Raw genomic sequence first — 24,845 nt, forward strand, 5'->3', positions numbered from 1 at the left:
AGCAACGCAGCATACCAAAGCCACAGTGAAGCAAACAAAGCACTGGATTCATTTCTGGAGGAATAGATTTGAAAAGCAGAGGAGGGAAAATTAATTGAAATAAAACTTTGGTTAGACCTCATTTGGAGTACTTTGCGTAAATCTGGTCACCATATTACCAAAATGATATAGGGCGGAATTTTCCCAGAATTGCACTAAGTGCGGTAGCGGGTGGGTAAAATGGAGTCCTACCCGCCGACGAATATGGCGGGTTTTCATGCTGAGCCCGTCTCATTATTTATGCATTCCCAGGAAACACACCATTTCCGTGGCAGGCAGGCTCTCATTCGCCCACTTGCCATCAGCCTGCTGTTGCATCACGCCATCCGCCATCTTTAAACAGCAACCACCAGCAAAGCGCTCATCCCCACCAGCTCACTACTGTTGTCCGGGAGACATGGCCAGCAAAAGCAAAAAGACTGCAGCCCCCACTTCAATGACGAGTCCCTCGAGCGACTGCTGGATGCCGTGGAGGCCTGACGGGATTTACTCTACCCCCGCTCTGGCTGCAAGGTGGGTGGCAATGTCACCAACCCAGCTTGGGAGGTGGTGGTAGTGGTGGTCAGCGCGAATGCCCTGCAGAGGAGGACAGCCACTAAGTGCCGCAAAAGGATGAATGATCTCCGTTCCGCCAGGGTAAGTCACTCTTTTCATCACTCCCAACTAACACATTCACAAACCCATCACACATCCACAGGGCCCTCACTCACTGCCAGTTCAAGGGATATCACCATTCACTCTTTCACACACAGCGTCAATGTCCTCATCCTATCCATGGGACCACTCACCACCCACACAGGCCAGGCACACTTATCATCTGGCCCGGCAGGCATCCTGACACACTCTCCCCATCTCTATCCATGCAGGACAAACTGGCTCACAACTGGAGGGAAAAGTTGCAGACAGCTGGAGGGATGCTGGAGATCAAAGTTCTGACAGAATTCGAAAACAGAGCCACCCAGTTGGGCCGGCGACGACCCGGATCAGTCCTGCGCTGATGGTGAGGTCGGCACTGCTCTACCAAGTGAGGATCCAGTAATGCAACATCCATCAGACAGCCATGCTGTGAGTGATGTGTCCTCTTTCACAGGCCACTGCCATGCACTAATTATCTCCCCTTGCTTTCACAGCCAACAAAGTCCTTGACTTGGGGCCTCCAATCAAGCTCAGAAGAAACCTCTAAAGAGGAATCTGAAGACATCCTCCCTGAAGCCCCATCACAGCGCTCACCCACACCCTCCACCAGCACAGAGACACACACCTCAGTGGGGCCTAGCTTTAGAGTAGCCTTGGGATCACAATCTGGTGAGCACATTGCACTGTCTGATCCACAGCAGGCGGAGGCAGGGTCTTCCCAGGTCCCTGGTACTCGGAGGATTGCAGGAGGCCAGAACTTTGCTGAGTCCAAGTCAGATGACTCGGTCATGTCTCAATTGCTGGAGCTACAAAGGCAAGCTCAGGAACATCAGAAAGGAATGTCCGCTGCACTCCTCAGATTGCAAGTCACAATGGAGGAGTCCGTCCGCTTTCAGGCTTAGGTGATAGAGCCGGCATTACAATGTACCGAGGCCAACACTGGCAGGATGGCGGCTGACATGGAGACCTAGGTCCAGGATGTCGCTCCTGCACTGCTGTGCGGGCTTAACTCCATCGCTGATGCCATAGTTGGCCTTCAACAGTGTGTATGTGAGAGGGGTGCTGAGCAGCTCGATCTCACTCTAGCTACCCCTTCCGCTCACAGAGTGAGCCAGGGGCCCTCAGGCACCCATAGGGAGGAGGATCAGCAGGTGCACACTCCGGGGCCATCCACTCAGGTGACTTTGGGAGTGACCGGCCCATCCGAATCCTATCTTCCTGTGACCCCAGCAGCTCCAGCTTCACTGGCCAAGGAGGGTGCCACTGCCACACAGCAGAATCCCAAAAGCAGGCCGGGGCCCACCAAGACTCAGCACTTCAGAGGATGCCCGCCAAAGTAATCACAGTCAGCAGGCTGCCTCCACCTCTGCTGTGGATGTCTGGGGAGCACCAGGACATAGCAGCAGGATTAGGAAAGTTAGGTAAAAGTAGTTGCATAGCCTGGCCACAGGTATTGATCACTTGTACATACTGTTCACTATTGTCAATAAAGTCCTAAGAATGTCACCTGCCTGTGGCTCCTTGTTCCAATGAGCAGTGTTCTTGTCACTCAGATGTGAAACCTTTCTGCACAAGATAAAATGCAGGTATCTCAGTCCAAGGCCTCTTCCCTGTGCTCTGTGCAGCCTATAGACCACACTGATGGTCCACACCCTGAAAACATTACTGATGCCTGCACCTCGGCGATGCTGGTCATTGCTGCCAGAATGTAATGGGCACGTGCCGCGGAGTTCTCTCATTCTCTCAGCTCCTCCATCTCCTCCTCAGCCAGTTCCTCTCCCCGTTGCAGCGCCAGGTTGTAAAGGGCGCAGCAGACGACAACGGTGCGTGGCACCCTCTGCAGATTGTACTGCAGGGCTTCACCAGACCAGTCCAGGCACCGGAACCATCCTGATGGTCTGCTCCACCAAGTTGCGAGCTGCTGAATGAGCCTGATTAAAGCGTCGCTCTATTGCAGTCTGAGGCCGCCGCATAGGTGTCATCAGCCACAGCCTCTGCAGGTAGCCCTTGTCCCCAAGGAGCCAACTGCAGCCTCTGAGGACCCTAAAAGACTGCAGGGATCTGCAAGCGACTCAGGATGCAGGTGTTGTGCACACTCTCTGGAAACCATTCTCACACCTGCAGGATTCATTTCTGGTGGCCGCATACCAGCTGCACGTTCATTGAGTGGAAGCCCTTGCTTGTTTGATGAAGTCCAGTCATTGTAGCAATGGAGACCTGAGCACCACATGAGCGCAGTCAATCGCACCCTGCACCTGCGGGTATCCCGAGATCAGGGCAAATCCAATGGCCTTTGCATCCTGGCTGTCCTGGTCCCAGGTGAAATGCACAAAGTTGTGTGTCATGGAGAAGATGGCACCTTTGACCTCATGGATGCATTTCTGGGTGGCGGATTGTGAAATCCCACAGAGGACACCTGTGGAGCCCTGAAAGGAGCCACTGGCATAAAAATTGAGGGCCACGGTCACTTTCACAGCCATTGGCAGTGGATGCCCTCCATGTCCCCTTGGCGCCAAGTCTTGCAGTAAGTGGCAAATGTGTGCCACCAGGTCCCTAGACATGCACAGGCGTCAGTGACACTGGTTCTCAGGAATGGCAGGCAGCATTTACAAACCCCGGTTTCACTAGGTGCTGACCAGCCACAGCTCACTGTCGTTCCTGGGCAACGTGTGCGGGAGCCGGTGCTGGTCCTTCTTCATGAGGTTGCTGCTCCTGCCTTTGCTCAGCCAGGAGTCTCAGTCACTGTCTCCTCCGTCTTTTACCGTCTCTGTAGGCCATCAGGCAAACAGCTAGGTCACCAGGATCCATGATCCTGACATGGTCCTCCTGCAGCATGAAAGGGAGAGAGACATGATTATCATGGCTGTACTTAGCACCTTTCCTGGCCCTGTGTGACCACCCCTTAATGCTTCCTGGAGAGTGCAGGCCACCCCTCGGATGGCCAGAGATGAGTGCGCTGCATGGCTGCCCTGTCAACCTGCGACATGAGGGACACTGGTCAAAACCAGGATGCTGAGATTGCAAGGGGCTGAGAGCACCTCCAGCAGTGACTGCTACATGGCCAGATTTGGTGAGGAGATTGTACGATGTGTGCAGTCCAATTGCTCCATGGTCCAATAAAGTGGTGGCAGACTGGAAGTCTGTGCTGGGAGGTGTGGGGGTGCCGGAGGGTGGCGGGATGGTGTGTAAGGTATGGAGCGCTTGCTGGCCCTTTGGTGCCTCCGCAATGCTTGCATGGGCGGGCAAGCTAGGTGCCTGACCCCAATCATATCACAGTGGCTGCGTCTGATCTGTCTTGGTTGCAGAGGCATGGTCACTTTATACATGTCCCTACTGCATGGCCACTCCCCTCGCTTACCCTGCCCCCCACCTTGATTGCCTGTGCGTGGGATGCCGTGCCAGGGCGGCACTTGATGCCACCCCCGCCCCACCTCCACCCATCAGCTCCATGGCTGGCCAGCACTTGCCCCCGGTCACCCCCCCCCCCCCCCCCCCCCCACCCCCACTCCCGGGCCATCCAGTGGTTGCCCCCAGTGCCCCTGAGGCCTGTAAACAATGGGTGAGCTGTGGAGAATGCTGCTGCGCGGTCACCTCGCCCCCCCCCCACCAACAAAGTGAAGGCTGCCGAGTGCACATCACCTGTGTGTTGCTGTGAAACATGTCGACGTGCTTTCCCGCCAAAGTGGACGGACAATACGACGGGGTTCCAAGACCCTGGCGGGATGGCCTTTTAATTATATGCTAATGTATTACAATTAGCTCCACACCGACCAATGGCGGGAAACGCAGCCTGCCGTTGATGTGCTGAGCGGACAATCGTGACCTGCCTTCGCGCTGTCATGAAGCAGGTCACGCCATATTTTCTATGCACGCCACAGATCACGCCCACTGCCAGCAGGCTCGGAAAATTGCACTCATAGTAACACTAGAAAGGTGCCAAATTTTTACAATACTTTTACCAGAACTGAGAGGGTGTAACTATCGGGAAACACTGAACAGCCTGGGGCTATATTCTCTCAGAAAATAGGAGACTGAAAGGTGACCTAATAGAGTTCTTTAAAGATATGAAGCGCTATATTAGGGTACATATAGAGAATGTTTCAACTTGTGGTAGGATCAAAAACTAGGGGCCATAAAGGTAAAAGAGTGGCTAATAAATCCAATAAGGCCTTAAGGAGAAGTTTCTTTACCAATTGGACTGATGAAGCAAATAGTTGCATTTAGGGGGAAGCTAGATAAGTACACGAGGGAAATAGGAATAAATGGATTGCTGATCAGGTGAAATTAAGTAAATAGAGTAAGAGGAGGCTCATATGGAACATAAATGATAAAAGCAAAAACTGCGGATGCTGGAAATCCAAAACAAAAACAAAAATACCTGGAAAAACTTAGCAGGTCTGACAGCATCTGCGGAGAGGAACACAGTTAACGTTTCAAGTCCGTGTGACTCTTCAACAGAACTAAGGAAAATTAGAAAAGAGGTGCGATATAAGCTGGTTTAAGGTGGGGTGGGACAGGTAGAACTGGATAGAGGGCCAGTGATAGGTGGAAATAAACAAAAGATGTCTTAGACAAAAGGACAAAGAGGTGTTAAAAGTGTTGATATTATCTAAGGAATGTGATAATAAGTGACATTAAGGGTAGAAAGCAGGACGAACAAGGTACAGATAGCCCTAGTAGGGGTGGGGTGGGGGGAAGGGATTGAAATAGGCTAAAAGGTAGAGATAAAACAGTGGATGGAAATACATTGAAAAATAATGGAAATAGGTGGGAAAAGAAAAATCTATATAAATTATTGGAAAAAAGGGGAATCGGAAAGGGGGTGGGGATGGAGGAGAGAGTTCATGTTTTAAAATTGTTGAACTCAATATTCAGTCCGGAAGGCTGTAAAGTGCCTAGTCGGAAGATGAGGTGCTGTTCCTCCAGTTTGCATTGAGCTTCACTGGAACAATGCTGCAGGCCAAGGACAGACATGTGGGCATGAGAGCAGGGTGGTGTGTTGAAATGGCAAGTGACAGGGAAGTCTGGGTCATGCTTACAGACGGACCAAAGGTGTTCCACAAAGCAGTCACCCAGTCTGCGTTTGGTCTCTCCAATGTAGAGGAAACCGCATTGGGAGCAGCGAATGCAGTAGACTAAATTGAAGGGAGTGCATTGAAATGCTGCTTCACTTGAAAGGAGTGTTTGGGCCCTTGGACAGTGAGGAGAGGGGAAGTAAAGGGGCAGGTGTTGCACCTTCTGTGGTTGCATGAGAAGGTGCTGTGGGAGGGGGTTGAGGTGTAGGGGGTGATGGAGGAGTGGACCGGGGTGTCCCGGAGGGAACGATCCCTGCAGAACATAAATGATGCTTGTTTTGGTGCATATGATTCTGTGGCGTAATGGGAGTTCAGTATTCAAGAAAGTTCAGGAGAAATCCTGGTAATGATTAAAATTGAATGTTAATCGAGAATTGAAGCTGTAAATCATTGCGCTTTCATTGAGTAAATGGATGTACTTCCAGCAAGTTTTATTTATAGATTTCAAGGCTTCATAAGCATTGTCCTTTTTTTTTTTTGTTAGGCATGCCCCTGCTCTACTGGTTCTCCAGGAGGATGTCACTTTGGGGCAGTGTCTCTTTCAACTTGGCTGTGTTTATCAATCTGGTCATTGCCTTCTTCTATCCATATGCAGAACCTACTTCAATGGGTAGGTTCATGAATTCATGGAGAGTTTGAATGTTTAAAATGTTCATCTGGCTAGATTATGAATGATTGTGAATAATTAGGCTAACATTTAATCAATGATTTTATCTGACTTAAATTTGTAAGGCAAAGTCCGATTACTGTTTCATCTAATTAAGGGGATTAAATTACGTAGTATAATTTGCTATGTACTCTCCTATTACATTTAATTTAAATATATATATTGTCTGTGGTGTGCCTTAATAAAGTCCCAATAGCGCTAATAACAGTTAATAATAATGGAAAATCATGTTGATAAAGACTGTAAGGACCAATTATGTGGTCTATGTTGTAGAACAATACTGTCTGTTCTTCAACTCTAAACCTCAAGCTCCTCTTGCGTTGATTAGGTGAAGGGATTGGCCATAACCCAGCATACCATAAAGATTGAAAAGAATAAGAAAAAAGGCAAGTAGAGAAGACAGTAAGTTAGAGTTAAATGACATCAAGCTTAGGTTTTCAAAGTCAATGTTAAGTGGTTCCACAGCTGTGATAACCAAATGTGATGAGGAACTAGAGCAGAACTGCAGGAATGTAAAATGCAGTTAGCTGCTGTCAAGATTGTATTGCAGTTTCCTACAAGCATAAGGCATACCTGAATGACTAGATAGAAGGTTACAAAATGCTTTGTTACTTAATTAAATACATTAGGTGAAGAAACATAGCAAAAACCTGTTCTTCATTTTTCTTCTTACAGGGGCCCTGGACTCATCTTTTCTCTCGCTTGTTTTTTGGGGTGTAATATGCTTCTCAGTAGTTTCTTTACTTTCCAAGAGATATGGCCTCAGACCATTAATAATAGCATTGATAATTCGATCTATATATTACATTGGAATAGGCCCCACCTTATTAACACTGGGATTACTTAATGTAAGTATGAGGCTGATTATTAGAAAACCTTAATGTTGAATTATGCAAAACATGTACTTACTTGTTTGAATTGAATGAGTGTCAGTTCTACAATATAATCACTATTGCCAAAACAAATGTTCTCCTATAACTATGATTTTCAGCTTATTTTTTATTCAGTTGACTATTTCATTATTTGCTGCAATTGCTGGGTAATTATCTAGGGATTCCTAAAAAAAATCAGTACAATGTGCCCTCACTTAACAATTGGCAGACCAATGGGTGGTACTAGAAATTATATCTAAAATTGTTGCTGGCATTTACTTATTGTTGACAAAAGATTTCACATTTCAATGTGTTTGCTGGAGTAACTTGGTTAAGTACCAAAACCCTTGTACACATCCTCCATTTAACTACTTTGAGGATTACCTGACATAAGGGGCTAAGTGAACAAATAATGATCTATCTGAAAAATCAAAATGCAACAAGAGAATATGTGACCAGGTATGAGTTAATTAATGGTTTAAAAGGATCCGTTCAATATGAAGACAAATTGACTAACTCTAACACGTGCATGTATCTCATGTCCAATTTTACAGAAAACTAAAGAACCAGAATTAAATTAGATGGATTACAGTATATATTGGCTGGTGTGAAAAAACAAATAAGAGTTAAGAAAACTATATTTTATTGTAATTCAGCAGGAGGGATACAATTACTTGAATTTATGTAGTACCCATAACATATCTCTCATAGTGCACCAAAGCATTTCACAACAGTGATTGTTGTTATGTAGATAAACATGATAACCATTTTTCACATATTAAGATGCCACAAAGAGCAATAACATAATGACAATCTATATTTGGTGGTGTGAAAACTATTGGCATGGACACAAGGTAACGAAAAAGCCCCATGGGATCGTTAATGTCCACCGAACCACAATAAGAAGCAGACATGATCTTGGTTAATATCTCTTGACAGTGAAGCACTTTTTCAGCAATGCCCTGAATGGCAGCCTAAGTTATGGATTCACCGAGTATGGGACTTAGATCCTCCATGAAAGCTAAACTGACTCAAAGGTCCAAAGTATCCTATCTCAGGACACAGGTGGCTCTCGCACTAATCCCATTAGAGTATGCTACATTATTTAAATATCCCCTTTCAACCAAGCCACACGGACTTGAAAGTCCAGCACCTGCTGCTATCTTATGGGCGGGAGGTTGCGTTTCCAGTAATATATTTAACACCAATAGTAAACCAACAACACATTCATTAGAAAAAACCATCGTATTCAATGATAAATCATCGCTTCCGACAGTGGATCACCGGCATATTCAATAGCAATGGTAAATTGCCATCAATCAACAGAAATAATATTGTACTTATTTTCCAGCATACCCTGAATATCAGAATACTTTTGCTGTACATTACTTTCATATTAATTTTTTTCTTTTCCTTTTTGTTATATTTAGCTCATCAACAAAATAGTGTATCTGCTTAGCTTTGTGGGCAATGGTGGGAAATTTATCATTGGATACAAGGCCATGATAATGGACATGGCATTCCTTTACCATATTGGATACATAGTGACAAGTGTGCTGGGGCTCTTTGTGCATGAGTTTTTCTACAGTATCCTGGTACGTTATGTCTTCGTTTATGACTATTTCATCCAGAGATGTTTAAACTGTTAATCATGGAACATTCCATCTAATTTCTGTCAAATTTTGTAATGAGCTCTGGTTAGGTTGAGTTGCTTATGTTTAATCTTGAAAAAATTTACTTGAAGTAAAAAAAAATTAAATTGGTGTGGCTTTTGTAATTAAAAGCTGAAACGACACTGTGGAAAATGTATGTTAACTAGTCTATGTGTCATTCACTGTTACTTAAAAATTCAACTTGAACTAAATTATAAATTCTTCCTATGATAATTTGTTGATCTATTTATTTTAAAAAGCATAGTTAGCAGAAGAGAAATGGTTAGCATTGATGAATTTTATGCTTATTAAAATAAGGGGTGCAAGTGTCAAGGAATGGGACATTGACACAACATTGGCATGAAGCAACCCTTGGTCAGTCACAGAATAACTAATACAGATTTTGACTGTCTGACTGCAATGATCTCTTTGCTTTCCAGGAATTCCTTAAATTATTCCTGCTTTTTAAAGCCGCAATAAAAAAAACAACCAGTTCTGATGAATGTTCTACACTGGAACACAAAGTTTAACAAATCCTCCCTCTATAGATATTAATGACACTGTATATTTGCAGCACCTTCTGTTTCAAGTGCTGAATCAAAATGTCCTTACACTGTCTCAACTACATGGCTAAGTCATAATCACAGAAATGAACCTCGGTCGCACGTTGTCTTTTCTCATACCTTTATGATCAATCTAGTAACAATTTTCCTGAATTACAAGCAGTGTCACACCGTGGACTCAGGCCACTAGGGATTAAGTTATGATTTCTCAAGCTCATTTCAAGTAGAAACCCTCCTGCCTGTATCTTAACTCTCAGCCAGTCCAGTTCATCACACCAGTGCTTGTTGACCTTTATTGGCTCCTGTCCCAGCAATGCTGCAATTTTAAAATTCACATCCTTCTTTTCAAAATCCTCCATGGCCTTACCCCTCCCTATCTCTCTAACCTCCTCCAGCCCTATAATCCTCTGGAAAAAAATAGAGTAGCAAAACGATCATGCTACTGGCCTCATAACACAGGAGATTGGACTAATGATCCGGAACATGAGCTCTAATCCCACCATGAGCTGGGGAATTTAAATGCTGTTAATTAATAAAAACTAGAATAAAACAACTAGTATCAGTAGAAAGAAGAGACCTCTAAGTTAGATTCATTTACTAATCTATTGTACTGCCCAGGCTCATGTAAATTTGTTCCATCAACCTGAACTAAGGAAACTGTAGGTTGATGTCAAAATTTAAGACATAAACATAAAACATTGGCCTTATCTAAAGACATACAACAGGATTCATGGAATTTAAGGGAAGATGCAATGGGTGAATATGAATTTGAATTAAATTTGATTTGGTTTCAATGCAGCTCAATAAATGAAGTACAGAAAACATTTTTGTTTCCTGGTAATGAGGTTCAAATTCAAACCTACGTTACCATAGGAATGTATCTGTGAAAGTTACTATTGTCCTGTGCGCAAACATTTGGCTGATGGAATGCAAGGTGGGAAAATGCGAACTTGTTCACTTTGGCAGGAAGAATAGAAAAGCAGCATATTATCCAAATGGAAAGACATTGCAGAACTCAGGTACAGAGGGACCTGAGTGTTCTGGTACATGAATCATAAAAAGTTAGTGTGCAGGTACAGCAAGGAAGGCAAATGGTATGTTGTCGTTCATTGCAAGGGGAATGGAATATAAAAGTATAAAAATGTTTTGCTACAGTTATACAGGGCATTGGTGAGATCACATCTGGAGTACTGTGTACAATTTTTATCTCCTTATTTAAGAAAGGACATAATTGCATTAGAAGCAGTTCAGAAAAGGTTCACTCGACTGATTGCTGGGATGCAAGGTTATCTAATGAAAAAAGGTTAGACAGGTTGGGCCTGTATCAATTGGAGTTTAGAAGAATGAGAAGTGATCTTACTGAAATATATAAGATCCTGAGGGGCTTTGACAGAATGGATGCTGAAAGGGTGTTTCTCCTTGTGGGAGAGATGAGAACTAGGGGATACAGTTTAAAAATAAGAGGTCTCTCATTTAAGACTGGGAGGAGAAATTTTTTGTTTCAGAGGTTCGTGAGTCTGTGGAACTTTCTTCTCTAGAGAGTAATAAAGACAGGGTCATTGAGTATTTTTAAGGCAAAGGTATATAGATTCTTGACTGACAAGGGAATTAAAGGGTATCGAGTGTAGACAGGATAGTGACCACAATTAGATCAGCCATGATCTTGTTGAAAAGCAGAGCCGGCACGCGGGGCCGGATGTCCTACTCTTGCCCCTAATTCATAAGTTTGTATGATCTGCAAAGTTCAGACCATAAAGATGTCACGCTAAAAAAACTGACAAATGTAAACTTACCATATATGATTCATGTTTTTCAGCTGTTTGATTTGATCTATAGAGAAGAGACTCTGTTCAATGTCATAAAAAGTGTTACACGTAATGGCCGCTCCATCCTCCTGACAGCTGTGCTTGCCCTCATCCTTGTCTATCTCTTCTCAATCGTGGGTTTCCTCTTCTTGAAGGATGACTTCATTCTAGACGTTGAGAGGTTACCAAGCAGCAAAACATCAGGTAATTATAGTTTGAGGTTCCACTACTTTGACACAATAGAATAGAATAAATTAAAATGATGCTATTTGAAGCTCTTGCACTGTCATGGTCATCGGACAGGGTTTTCTACTTTTGCACAAGCTTGAGATTTCCCACTGAATCACCTTTACAGACATAAAATTGTAGACTGACAACACAGAAAGGGGAAACTGTGGCTAGTATGTTTGACATCAACTGCTCAACCATTCCACTACATGCAGGTTGATGAGAGATTCCAAGCCTGGAGAGCCTTGACATTTGTTTGTTCTCAGAAATAATGTGGCAAAGGCCAGTCTGGACACAAAGTATGTTTCTGTCCTAAGGAGGTATTGAAGATTAATTAATACAGTTCCTTTCATAATAATTCCTCACCTTGGACCTGTGATCAAGGAGAGTTCTTGAGTGTTGTAATGCTCTTTTCTCCACATAAGAGGAAAGGAAATTATCGGGTGAATTTTCCAGGTCAACCTTTGCACATTTCATCAAAGGCTTGAGAGCTGAGGGATGGTAGATGGCACATTGACACCCAAAGAGAGAAAATTAAATAATTTGAAATTAGGACACAAAAATTGCAATAAAATATTGTTAAGCGCAAGAATATTGTGCTGTGGGCAGGTGTTGAAGATGGGAGAACAAGCTGAAAAAGATACATTGACAAGAAGGTTCAAGGCAATGGTAACAATGTTGAACCGACAATATGTGAAATGTTTCTTTTGTTAATAGGTTTATTTGCAGTACAAGGAAGCACAGTAAAGGATTTCATTAACTCATGTGCTGCTGATGATGTTCATTGTTCTGCAGGCATCCAAGACGCTGAGTCACCAGGTCAGCATATTAATGTTTAATCTGCAGAAACAAATGAGCAAAAATCTGCACATCACTCTACAGATCTCATAAACCATTACATTGCAGAAGATAAAGCTGCCTTAGTTTCTAAAACTTGTTCTTTCCCTTTTTCCCAGCTTCTTCCTGTCTTCTGATTTCAGATAGGCATGCATAGTTCCAGCGGTACTGGCATCCTTCTCATAATTCATCCAAGTGTTTTCATAGTCATGCATGAGCCAACAAGAAGCATCTTTTCAAATGTAACAACATCATAGGCGATGCTAGATGTGTTCACATCTGACTGCCATACATCTTTATTTCACAACCAAAGTAATTAGATGGCCATCAGAAATGGGAATCTGGATTTTCCCATCCTGAAGCCCAGATCGATGAAATCTCTAGAGATTTCTTAGCTAAGATCAGTTACAAGTGCAGAGAGTGATAGAGGCAGTCATTGAAAATTTTTAAGGCAGAGGTAGATAGATTCTTGACTAACAAGGAAGTCAAACGTTATTGGGGGCAGGCAGAATGTGGAGTTGAGGCCACAATCAGATCAGCCATGATGTTATTGAATGGCACAGCAGGCTTGAGGGGCTGAATGGCCTACTCTTTCTCTTAATTCATACATTCGTATGAGAATTAAACATTCCTGGAATGACTCAGAACCACAGTAGATGGTGTATTTGGCACTGGAGCTACCACAGCAAGTGACTCCTTTTCAACAATATCTGTACAAGTGGTTGCATTGCTGGTGATGAATTCCAGTATATTGTGCATATTGATATGAATATCATTTTCAAAAAAGCTATATTTAACAGCACAAGTTTTTTACACTTGAAAACCTGTTTCCAAGTAGCAGCTTTATTTGAAAAATTAAGGTATACATTAAAGATTTGTTTAGAATTTTAATTTTATTCATCAAGAAAGGTTCAAGAATATACAGGTCACATTGCGAAGTGGGTTGACACAGTGCAGATTAAGGTGCGAATCATCAGTCCTCTAATTTAGCTAATTCTTCCATCACGCTCACTTCAAAATTCTTTAAGCTACTGACTGTACTGGATGATTTAGAATTCAAAATCCTCTTAAGTATCCACGGGTACTGAACCACTGTATGCATACAAATCCAAATTTGTTCATAATACAAAAATGAAGGGAATCGCAGAAACAGATGGTGCAGTTAATGGTCTTCCTCCTATGTATTGATCTTGTAATCCTGTGTGAATAATAGAATACAAGTTTACAAAAGTAAAACTGTATTAATACTTTATAATACATTAATGAAACCACTCTTGGACAACACAAAATGATATACTTATGTTAGAAACATTACAGGAAATGGAAACAAGACTGATCCCAGGTGCAAAGAGAAATGAGCTTTGAAAGGAATACTTGCACTTTATTGCACCTTTCTAAAATTCTCATGTGCAATAATTTTGGTGCTGAATTACAATGATGTGGGCAGTGACATGAATGGCCAGCCAATCTACTTTTGATTGGGGGCACTAATGAAGGGCTGTTGAATAAGGGACCAAGAGAATTCCCTCCTGTCCTTTGAGTAGTGCCATTGGATCATAGATGAGCACTTGAACTCTGTATACAGTAAAGAATGCTGATATGTAGAAAATGTAACTTCATTCATACTAGCCTTGGCTTTTTGATCAACATTATTTTAATGCCAGTGTTAACCTACTTAAAAATGAATTGTTCATTAAATTCATGGAAAATATCGGATTTTGGCAATGTCTCATTTAGTAACAGAAGATAGGTTTTTCCCTGAAATTGCTCCATTGCTACTGTCCTAATCTGAGCCAAGCATTTATGAATAGACACTTTCTCACAGAGAGAGAGGAATTATCAGGGTACAAATCAACCTACTTGCTCTACTGATCTACTGTCCCACTGACCAGCTATAATTCTAGCATTGCTAGAAATCCAGGGGAAGTTGACTACCTGTCCTCTCAGTCAGTGAATGAAATAGCTTGTGGAACAAGAGAGATCTAGTGGAACTAGAAAGGTGATTGGAATGGTGGAAACAAGGATAATCTTTCCACAAGTGGATTCTGTTACTGTCAGTGCAAGATTCAGAACTGATTAACTTTCATAAGAAGTTGTCCAAGAACAATTGACATAGGCTTGCAGTCTAATTTTTTCAAAGAACACTGGAGGCACATTTTAATTTACTTTTGCTGCTACTTCTGTCATTACAGATGGGGAAGAGAGTGACAAAGAGCGTGCCTGTGACACTCTATTGATGTGTATAGTAACAGTATTAAATCATGGTCTGCGTAATGGAGGTGGTGTTGGCGATATACTCAGACAGCCTTCAAAAGATGTAAGTAAATCTTTATGATGAGACATCTGGAAAGATTTGTTTCTCATCTTTGCAGTTTGAAGTTTAAAATCTGGCATTAAGTAACTATCAATACTTAGTGTATATATACAATGTGCCAGAATTACTTGAATACCCAAACAGACAAACCCCCCCAGCAAGTATCTGCTAACGTATTTCCAGTATATGCTAAAAATCCTCTCATCCACAAATATATGAGTAAGTCATTTCTGTTTTTAAAGTTTGTGTAATATAATCTCCCGCCCAAAAGTTTTATTTATTCTACCTCATTAAATACCCCTCATACTACTCTCTGCTCTAATCAAGAGAGTTGACTCGTTTGCCAGCTTCTAGGACTCGTTAATATCACTTATGAGCCAGTCACTAAAAACTATATAAGAGTGACAAGTGAATTAATACTTCATGTCCAATTTTCTCACAGAAATTTGCCTGTCCCATTTTTGTTATTTCCTTTGATGGCACAAAAGGGAATTGAACATAAAAAAGAATCAAACGTAAACCAACAACGTGCTGCAATATCACTATCTGTTCTAAGTTTTCAGCATTGTTTAAATTTACTTTCATAAAATAAGCCTGGTGAATAGCAGCTGCATCTTCAAATTAAGCCTGTGGTGAAGAATTATCCTGAAGCAGTAACATGTATATATTTAGAGAGGAAGAAAAGCTTAAAGGCTTTTTTTTCAATGTTGTCCTTCATGTCATCTAAAAATCAAAAAGGAATCAATATGTAGAATTGGGAAGAAGGAGATCAAATCCAGGATAATAAACATTTATTTACAAACTATTTACAGCACAGAAACAGATCATTCAGCCCAAGAGGGCCAAGATCCAAAAGTGTCCCATCCTTTTCCATTTAATCCCATAAACATGTCCTTCCATTCCTTTCTCCCTCATCCATTGACTACATTTAGGTTATTCATATCAGCTGGATGCTGTGGCAGTCAGTTCCACGTTCTAACCACTCTCTGGGTAAAGAAGATTCTCCAGAATTCCCAATTGGATTTATTGATGACTATCTTAAAATTATGGCTTCTAGTTCCGGTCTCACACACAAGTTGGAATATCTTCTGGATGTCAACCTTATCAAACCCCTTCATAATCTTGAAGACTTACATCAGGATATCTCATCATTTTTTTTTAAAGAAGTGTCCAGCCTAGGTAGAACCTCTCAGTTCAGGTGTTATTCTAGTAAATTTTTTGTGCCTTCTCCAGTCCCTCTGTAAGCCTGGAGATCAGAACTGCTCACACTATTCCAAGTGTAGGGCGGAGTCGTCCCAGTTTTGCAGTAAATGTGGTAGCAGGCAGGAAAAATGATGTTTTACCCGCCCACGGCAAAGGTGGGTTTTCACACCGTATCGTCCACTTCCTGCCTCATTAATTACGCAGCCACAGGAACAAGCCTCTGAATCGCCTGCCATACCGTTATCTCACTGTTTCCTCACTCTGGGTGCCACATCTAAATTGCAGCCGCCCACACAGCTCTCACTGCTTGCAGCCCAGGACTGCTCCAGTGAAGACATGGCTCTAAAAGCCAAGAAGAGTTCAGGAAGCCATCACTGGAATGCCTTTTGGAGGCTTGCCGTGATGTCCTCCACCCACACTCTGGCTGCAGCAGGTCCAGCAATCCCACCGCTGTGGCTTGGGAGGTGGTGACAGAGGTGGTGAATGCCAACGCTGCAGAGAAGAGGTTGGCCATCCAGTGCAGAAAAAGGATGAATGATCTCATTCGCACCGCCAGGGTAAGGCAATTATCTCATCACTCTAAACTGTCACACTCACAAACCCATCACACATTCAATGGTATCTCACTCACTGCCAGCTCCAGGAACATCACCACCCACTCTCTCTCACACACCCTCACATCACCACCTGGCCTCATCTCCTCTGGAGGCTGCCTCCTCAGCCCTCACCATCTTGAGGCCACTTGCACAGATCAGTATGTGCCCCCACACATACCCTGGTATACACTTCTTCCCCAAGCATCCCTAGCCCTGCAGCAGTTGAAAAGCCACCCCCACATTGCAGCTGGTCTGTTAGATAGAGACCTGCCTGTGAGTAGCCCCCTAAAAATGATGTGGTGCTGCCTGTGAAGCCTGGCGCTAATGACCACAAGTGCTGCCCAAAGCAAGGTAGGCAAACAAACCTTGAAATCCTGAGCACTTTGTCAGGTGCACGTCACTTTTTAAAAGATTAGTTTATGGGATGTGGGTGTCGCTGGCTAGGCCAGCATTTATTACTCATCGCTAATTGCCCATGAGAAGGTGGTGGTGAGCTGCCTTCTTGAACCGCTGCAGCCCACATGGCGTAGGTACACTCACAGAGCTGTTAGGAAGGGAGTTCCAGAATTTTGGCCAGCATTTATGTACAGTTGTGAAACATGCAAGCCAACGTGCCTGGATGATCCCAGCAAGCTGATTCTGGCAAGCAGGGCTTAAAATGATATGCAGATATATTAAAATGATGTTCTTGATATCCGGCAGCGGGAAACGCAACCTGCCATTGACAGGCGGAGCGGTTGATTGCAAACTGGTTTCACGAAGGCATGAAGACTAATTTTTGGCCTTCCAGCCTTATTATCCTCTCATGCACACCATGACACCCGAAGCCAATGGGCACGGAAAATTCCACCCATGGTCTAACTGTGATTCTATACAATTTTAACATAACTTCTCTGCTTTTGAAATCTACCCTTCTAGAAATGAGCCCCAGCGCCATTTTTTAGAATGTTTTAATGGCCTTATTAACTTACATAACCACTTTTAGTGACCTGTGTATTTGTACTGCTAGACCCTCCTTTATCCCATTTGGACACTACCTTGCCAAAATTATTACCTTGCAATAATCTATACTGAAGTTCATTTAACAATTCCATGCCCTTTCTGGAAGTTTATTGATGTCTTTATGCATTTTGTCGCAGTCTTTGTTGTAATTACACTGCCCAATTCGGAGTGACCCACAAATTTTGAAGTTGCGTTTCCAGGATATTATATTTAGAAACACTATCACTAAAATAGAAAGGGGCTGACAGAAATATTTAACTGGAGGTGTTGGAAATTTAAACTAGAAAGTGGCCTTTCCAAATAACAACATTTACACACCAACCCCCACTCCCACCATTCACTGCTCTCCATTTTAAAGGTCAGCTTGCTACCCATTCTGTTACTTGTCCTCTGACACCACTGTTGTGACTTTAGTCATTAGTCTAATGTGTGTACCTTAATGAAGCCTTTCTCAAGGTCTAAATATATTACATCTACTATGTTACCCTTATCTTCCCTTTCTATTACTTTTTCAAATAATTTAGTAATGTTGCTCAAGCATGAGCTTCCCATAAGATAAACCTGTGAGAGGGAGAGGGAGAGAAAGAGAGAGAGTGAGAGAGAGAGGAACAAACCAAATCATCATGAAACAAAAACAGCTAAAAGGTGTAGATGAGCAGTTCCAGCAAAGAGAAAAGAACAGAATTGGAAGATCACAAGCTTGGAGTGAGGGATTGGATTATGAGATGAAAGTCAACAGGATCAGGAGACAGAGCTGACATAATTACAGAGTGGAAAAGGACAATTCTTGGGAAATGAGGAAGAAATTGGGAAATAGAGACAGAGCTGACAGCTGGAAATGTTGAGACGGAAATCTGGATAAAATAATTTATTTCAAACACCATGAACAACAAATAAGGTAGAAAATAATCAAGAAAAACTTATATAAGAAAATTAAACATACAAAGAGGAGAGAAAGTGAGGAAATTAACTTGGCAAATACAGACCTCACAATAGACTGGGCTCATTTGTTTCAGAAGGGAACATTTCATTTATTTAAATAATATGCATTGAACTTCAAAAGGCTGGAGAAATTGTCAAATAAAGAACTCCCTATCACAGTGTCTGAAAAATGATTATCTGTAAATTTCAAGTTAGTTATTCAAATTATTCTGCAGAAACGTAGGGACATTGATCTTGCAGATTAAATTTAATCTATGATGATTGATTTATTCCAGGAAGCTCTGTTTCCCGCCCGTGTTATCTTTGATCTGCTCTTTTTCTTCATTGTTATCATCATTGTATTGAACCTGATTTTTGGTGTTATCATTGACACGTTTGCTGATTTGAGAAGTGAGAAACAAAAGAAAGAAGAAATCCTGAAGTCGACCTGCTTTATCTGTGGTAAGTGCAGACGTCCAATACTTTGTGTTCATCAAATAAATTGAAAACGTTGGTAAGAATGTCTGTTGCAGTAATTAAATTTTCAGGTTGAAAGTAAAAGGTCAACCAAATTCAGTATGACTACATCTGTATGGTAGAAAATCTGATAATGGGATGTCTAGTTTGGCCATGGTCCTCAAAGATACCGAGTGGAAAAACGAGGGGCTTCCCACAAGAGATCTTAGTGGCTTGGTTGATGTGATGTGTTCCAATGCCTGAGACTCATGTCCAAAATCACACTTCAGCTCATCTGTCATCCTCCAGTTATGCAACAGGTGGCACATTTTCCATCCTCCTATGCAGACTTGGTTGAATACTGCTCGCTATCTTCAATATGGTTGAAGTCAGGGACCTCTATCTTTTTTAAATTCTTTCATGGAATGTAAGTGGTGCTGGCAAAGCCAGCATCTATTGTTCATCCCTAATTTCCCTTGAGCATGTCTTCTTGAACCGCTGCACTCCATGTGGTGTAGGTATACCCACAGTGCTGTTAGGGAGAGAGTTCCAGGATTTTGACTCAGCGGTATGAAAGAGTGGCAATGTACTTCCAAGTCCGGATAGTGTGTGATTCGGAGGGAACCTACAGACGGTAGTGTCCCCATCCATCTGTTACTTCTTGTCTTTCTAGTTGGTAGGGGTCATAAGTCTGGAAGGTGCTGTTGAAGGAGTTTCGGCATGTTGTTGCACTGAATCTTGTAGATAGGGGTATACACTCCTGCCACTGTGCATTGGTGGTGGACGGGGTCTATGTTTAAGGTGGTGGATGGGGTGCCAGTCAAGTGAGCTGCTTTTTCCAGGTGGTGGTGAACTTCTTGAGTATTGTTGGAGCCCATCCAGTCACGTGCAGAGTATTACACTGCTGACTCATGCTTTGTAGATGGTGGACAGGCTTTGAGAAGTCAGGAGGTGAGTTACTTGCTGCAGAATTCCCAGCCTTGTAATTCTCCCAGAATCCCCTGCTCTTGTATGGTTGATCCAGTTGATTTTCTAGTCAGTGGTACTTCCCAGGATGTGGATGGTGGCAGATTCAGCTACGGTAATGTCATTGAATGTCGAGGACAGGTGGTTAGATTCTCGCTTACTGGAGATGGCCATTGGCTGCGTGCCACAAGTTGGCCAAAGCCTGAATATTGTCCAGGTCTTGCTGCACATGGACATGGATTGCTTCAGTATCTGAAGAGTTGTGAATGGCATTGAATATTGTGCAATAATCGGTGAGCATCCCCGCTTCTGATCTATGTTGGAAGGAAGGTCATTGAGGAAACAGTTGAAGATGGTTTGCCCTAGGACACTGCCCTGAAGAGCTCTTGCAGCATTGTGCTGGGGCTGAGATGATTGGCCTCCAATGATCAAACCATCTTCCTTTTTTCTAGGAATAACTCCAACCGTGGAGAGTTTTCTCCCTGATTTCCATTGATTTCAGTGCTGCTCGGGCTCCATGATACCCTGGTCAAATGCTTCCTTGGTGTCAAGGGCAGCTACTCCCACCTCTGGAATTCAGCTCATTCGTCCATGTTTGGATCAGGACTGTATGAGGTCTGGAGCCAGTGGCCCTGGAGGAACCTGAGAATCCAAGATTAGGTGTTGTTGAGTGAGTGCTGCTTGATAACACTGTTGGTGATACATTCTATCAGTTTGCTTATGATTGAGACTAGACTGATGGGGCAGTAATTGGCCAGATTGGATTTGTCCAGCTTTTTATGGACAGGACATAGCTGGGCAATGTTCTACATTGCTGGGTAGATGGCAATGTTGTAACAAGGCTGAAACAGCTAGTTTTGGAGCACAGGTCTTCAGTGCTACTGATGGGATGATGTAAGACCCCATAGCCTTTGCTGATTCAATGCATTCAGCCATTTCTTGACATCACGTGAAATGAAACAAATTGGTTGAAGACAGGCATCTGTGACGCTTGGGATCTCAGGAAGAGGCCAAGGTGGATCATCCAGTCAGCACTTCTGCTGAAGATGGTTAAAAATGCTTCAGCCTTGTCTTTTGCACTGAGGGTCTGGGCTCTGCCATCAATGATGATGGGAATGTTTGTGGAGCCTCCTCCCCCCATTAACTGTTTAATTGTCCACCACCATTCACAGCTGGACATGGCAGGACTGCAGAGCTTTGATCTGACCCATTGGTTGTGGGATTGCTTAGCTCTGTCTATAGCATGCTGCCTCCACTGTCTAACATGCATGTAGTCCTGTGCTGTAGCTTCACCAGGTTGGCATCTCATTTTAAGGTGTGTTTGGTGCTGCCCCTGGCATGCTGTCTTACATTCCTCATTGAACCAGTGTTAGCCCCTTGGCTTAATGGTAATGTGAGAGTGAGGGATATGCTGGGCCATTAGATTACAGATTGTGGGTCAATACAATTCCACTGCTGCTAATGGCCCACAGCATCTTATGGATGGCCACTTTTGCATTGATAGATTTGTTCTGACTGTATCCAATTGCAATCCGATCCTATACAACATGATGGAGTGTGTCCTCAGTGTGACGATGGGACCACAAGGGATTTGTGGAAGCCACTCCTACTGATACTGTCAAGGCCAGATGCATCTGAGACAGGTAGATTAATGAGGATGGTGAAGCAGGTTTTTCCCACTTGTTGGTTCTCTTACCACCTGCGGCAGGCCGATTCTGGCAGATTTGTCCTTTAGGGCTCAGCCAGGTCGCCAATACTGCCAAGCCACCCTTGATGATGGACATTGGAGTCCCCTTTCAGAGTATTTTCTGTGTCCTTGCTACCCTCAGTGCTTCTTCCAAGTGGTGTTCAACATGGGGGAATACTGATTCATCAGTTGAAAGAGGGCAGTAGATAGTAATCAGCAGGAGGTTTCCTTGCCATGTTTGCCCTGATGCCATGAGAATTCATGGGGTTCAGAGCCAATGTTGAGGATTCTCAGGGCCACTTCCTCCCAATTGTTTGCCACTATGCCGCCATCTCTGGTGGATCTGCCCTGCTGATGGGACTAGAGGTACTCCAAGATTGGTGATGCAGGAGTCGACATTGGCTGTAAGGTATAATTCAGTCAGGATGACGATGTTAGGTTCTTGCTTGATTAGACTATGGGCTAGTGCTCTCAATTTTGGCACAAGTCGCCAGATGTTAATAAGGTCAACTTTGAAGGTTCAATGGGACAGAGTGTGCCTTGTTCTCTCTGGTGCCCAGGCCAGTGTCAGGTGGTCTGTCCAGTTTTATTCTTACTAATTGGAGCAGTTTGATACAACTGAGGGACTTGCTAGGAAATTTCAGAAGACAGTTAAAAATCAACCACATAGCAGTCGGTCTGGAATCGCATATAAGTCAGACTGGGTAAGGGCAGCAGATTTCCTTAACTGAAGGACATAAGTGAACTAGATGGGTTTTTATGACAATTCACTCACTTCATGATTATCATTACTGATGGGTAGCTTTTTATTCCATATTTAATTAATTACATTTAAATCTCCCCAGCCACTGTGGTGGGATTTGAACTCATGTCTCTAGAGTATTAGTCCTGGCCTCTGGGTTACTTGTCCAGGAGCATTATCACTATGGACCTTGTTGTGTCAGTGCTGAGGTTTTGCTTCTTCTGCAGTATATGTTCACCCTCATCTGGATCATGGGAGTTAAAGATAACCTACACATGGTCTCCCTGTATGTGCTAGTTCATCGAGAACCTGCTAGCTAATGTCATAAAGTGGATAACCAAATGCTCAAAAGTAACTTTCCATTCTGAAAAGGATTAAAGCATCAGACCCAGTTTCCCAGCACAACACCTTCCAGAGGCTACATTAGATGATTTTTTTTCATTTTCTGGTATCCATCTTATTTTGACTGACATTTCACAATTCTCATATAATGCAGATATAAAATAAATGTAAAGGAATACTTTTATCCCTTAAATAAAGTACAGAGTTGTCAGTACTGCGAAAATGAAGTTGAGATGTATGATCAACAATAACTAAAGCACCAATCACAAACCTACATAAACACACAGGGCTGCATTTATTTTTCAATGACATGCATCAAAATTTGGTCAGTTTCTGAGCTAACATGATAACTTTCACTCACATGGACTGATGCTTGGCAGGCCTGGATCGCTCTGTACCAGACTTATTAAATGATCACTTGTAATAAATAAGTATGTGAGTTCTGTTGCAGTGTAGGACAAGATACACACATAAGTATCCTTAATATTTCCAATCCACATAGCATAACTGAAAGATCTCTCTTCCCTTAACCATGGGATCTTCAAAGAGCTTTTTGTTTGGAGTTTCCATACAATCACATTGACATTTCAAAGCAGTTTCAATCTCATCTAAGGAGTGGAGTCTCATGTTTCTTAAGTGTCAATAAAAGCAGTGTTTACCTGCGTCATACAGACCAGAAGATGATAGCTTTTAATCCCCATTTGTGCTGAGTTAATTGATCTCTGGGTGACCAAGTGGAGGCAACTGTTGATCTGAACATCCTTTGGCTTAAGAGGGGCAGATAAGCCAAGGTAGCAACTCCTGATTGTTATCCCGTGACCACTGCTGGAATACGCACAGTATAACTGTGGGTGAAGACAGAATTGGGATCAGCAGTGATGTCTCCTCTGGTACAATGGCCTGTGGATGTTTTACTATGTTTAAGACACTATATAAATCCAACAGTTTGCTATTGCAGACACTTACTGTCTAGGCTGAAGTGCATAACGATTATTATAGACCAAATGTTATACCAAGTTAGTGGAACTTTAGCCTGTGGAACTATATTCCAGCTTGAGTCATTGTCTTTGGTGGTGGGGTGGAAAAGGATTTACAAAAAAAAGTGTGTTTAATAAAGTACCTGTTACAAAGCTGACAGAAATAATACAAATTATCTTTTAACCCTCAGTTTACTGATAAGCCCAAGGAAACTCCTTTCCCAAGTTGACTGGTTTTCTTTGTTTTCAGCAGAGGCACCAAAATAGATATTAATATTACAGATATAAAGTTACATCTAACACAAGGGATAACTATCAACTTAAACCAACTTAATTGTGAAACTATTCAAAAAGTAAACACTGGGAATTTTCTCTTTTTGCTGCCACTTCGGGCAAAGATCAGCAGAAACCCCATTTGTGTGGAGAACCCCAACAAATTCCTGGCAACAATGATTCACATGTTTTGCTAGTGCTCCAGCATCAGACAGCTCAAGAGCTATTTATTTTCTCCCTGATCCATCAGTGTCACATGTAAATGGAACTCTTCAGTCACGACAGTTGCTGGATGTTGCCATTTTTTTTTTCTAGCTATGAGCAGGTTGACATTGAGAAAAGCCCACAGTCGAAATCTTAAAAGTTGCAATTGTGCATTGATTTGCTGTTGCCACTGGTACTCTGAAATTCCTGCTATAGTGGAAACAAGCCAAATGTAGAAGAGTGGGAGATAAGATAATCTACAATTTGAACAAACTATTTTATCTGCTTGGTGACTTCTTGTTTTCTGGAAGTAACTGTCCATTTTTGTTTTGTGCAGGCCTTGAGCGAGACAAGTTTGACAACAAGACAGTATCATTTGAAGAGCACATTAACAATGAACACAATATTTGGAATTATTTATACTTCATTGTACTGGTTCATGTCAAAAAGAAGACTGATTATACAGGTCCAGAGAGCTATGTTGCTCAAATGATAAAGGTAATATTTTTGTAAAACGAAGTATTGCACTGAGTTTCATCTTTTAGCTTATTCTCAACACAATTCACTGCTATACAAATTTGTATACTTACCAATAGAAAAGGTGTCCTATGACCTCTAAGTCCTGGGTTCCAATCCAGCTAAACCCAATGGGATGATATATCTTTCCCCTGTTAGCTGAAATGAATTTGAATAATCTCATTCTGTTTCTACATGTATGAACAGAAATCATAAAAATGCCCCCAATTCAGCAAAATCCATCATAAAATTCATAAGGTTCATTCCCAAAA

General features: G+C 42.6%; 2 protein-coding genes across 13 annotated transcripts in view; one reads left to right on the forward strand and one right to left on the reverse strand.

The window, feature by feature from the left end:
• itpr3 (inositol 1,4,5-trisphosphate receptor, type 3) overlaps nt 1-24,845 on the forward strand; it is a 312,431-nt gene that overhangs the window by 282,373 nt on the left and 5,213 nt on the right. For 6 of the 9 annotated variants that reach the window (XM_041195910.1, XM_041195913.1, XM_041195911.1 and 3 more), the window contains 8 exons: nt 6,235-6,360; nt 7,093-7,265; nt 8,720-8,884; nt 11,321-11,513; nt 12,255-12,356; nt 14,567-14,691; nt 18,707-18,872; nt 24,395-24,555. In XM_041195910.1, coding sequence (XP_041051844.1) covers nt 6,235-6,360; nt 7,093-7,265; nt 8,720-8,884; nt 11,321-11,513; nt 12,255-12,356; nt 14,567-14,691; nt 18,707-18,872; nt 24,395-24,555 — 1,211 coding nt within the window. Of the gene's footprint in view, nt 1-6,234; nt 6,361-6,745; nt 6,805-7,092; nt 7,266-8,719; nt 8,885-11,320; nt 11,514-12,254; nt 12,357-14,566; nt 14,692-18,706; nt 18,873-24,394; nt 24,556-24,845 lie in introns of those variants that run through there. The other 3 variants (XM_041195917.1, XM_041195916.1, XM_041195915.1) reach the window with 3 other exon arrangements.
• LOC121282273 (ubiquinol-cytochrome-c reductase complex assembly factor 2) overlaps nt 13,249-24,845 on the reverse strand; it is a 37,819-nt gene continuing 26,222 nt past the window's right edge. For 2 of the 4 annotated variants that reach the window (XR_005944029.1, XR_005944030.1), the window contains 2 exons: nt 23,263-23,448; nt 13,249-13,572 (listed from right to left, as the gene is read on the reverse strand). The gene's annotated coding sequence lies outside the window, so the exon portion shown is untranslated. Of the gene's footprint in view, nt 13,573-21,806; nt 21,922-23,262; nt 23,449-24,845 lie in introns of those variants that run through there. The other 2 variants (XR_005944031.1, XM_041195920.1) reach the window with 2 other exon arrangements.

The sequence above is a fragment of the Carcharodon carcharias genome, chromosome 9, assembly GCF_017639515.1.
Source record: "Carcharodon carcharias isolate sCarCar2 chromosome 9, sCarCar2.pri, whole genome shotgun sequence".
In the NCBI taxonomy this organism is placed as follows: domain Eukaryota; kingdom Metazoa; phylum Chordata; class Chondrichthyes; order Lamniformes; family Lamnidae; genus Carcharodon; species Carcharodon carcharias.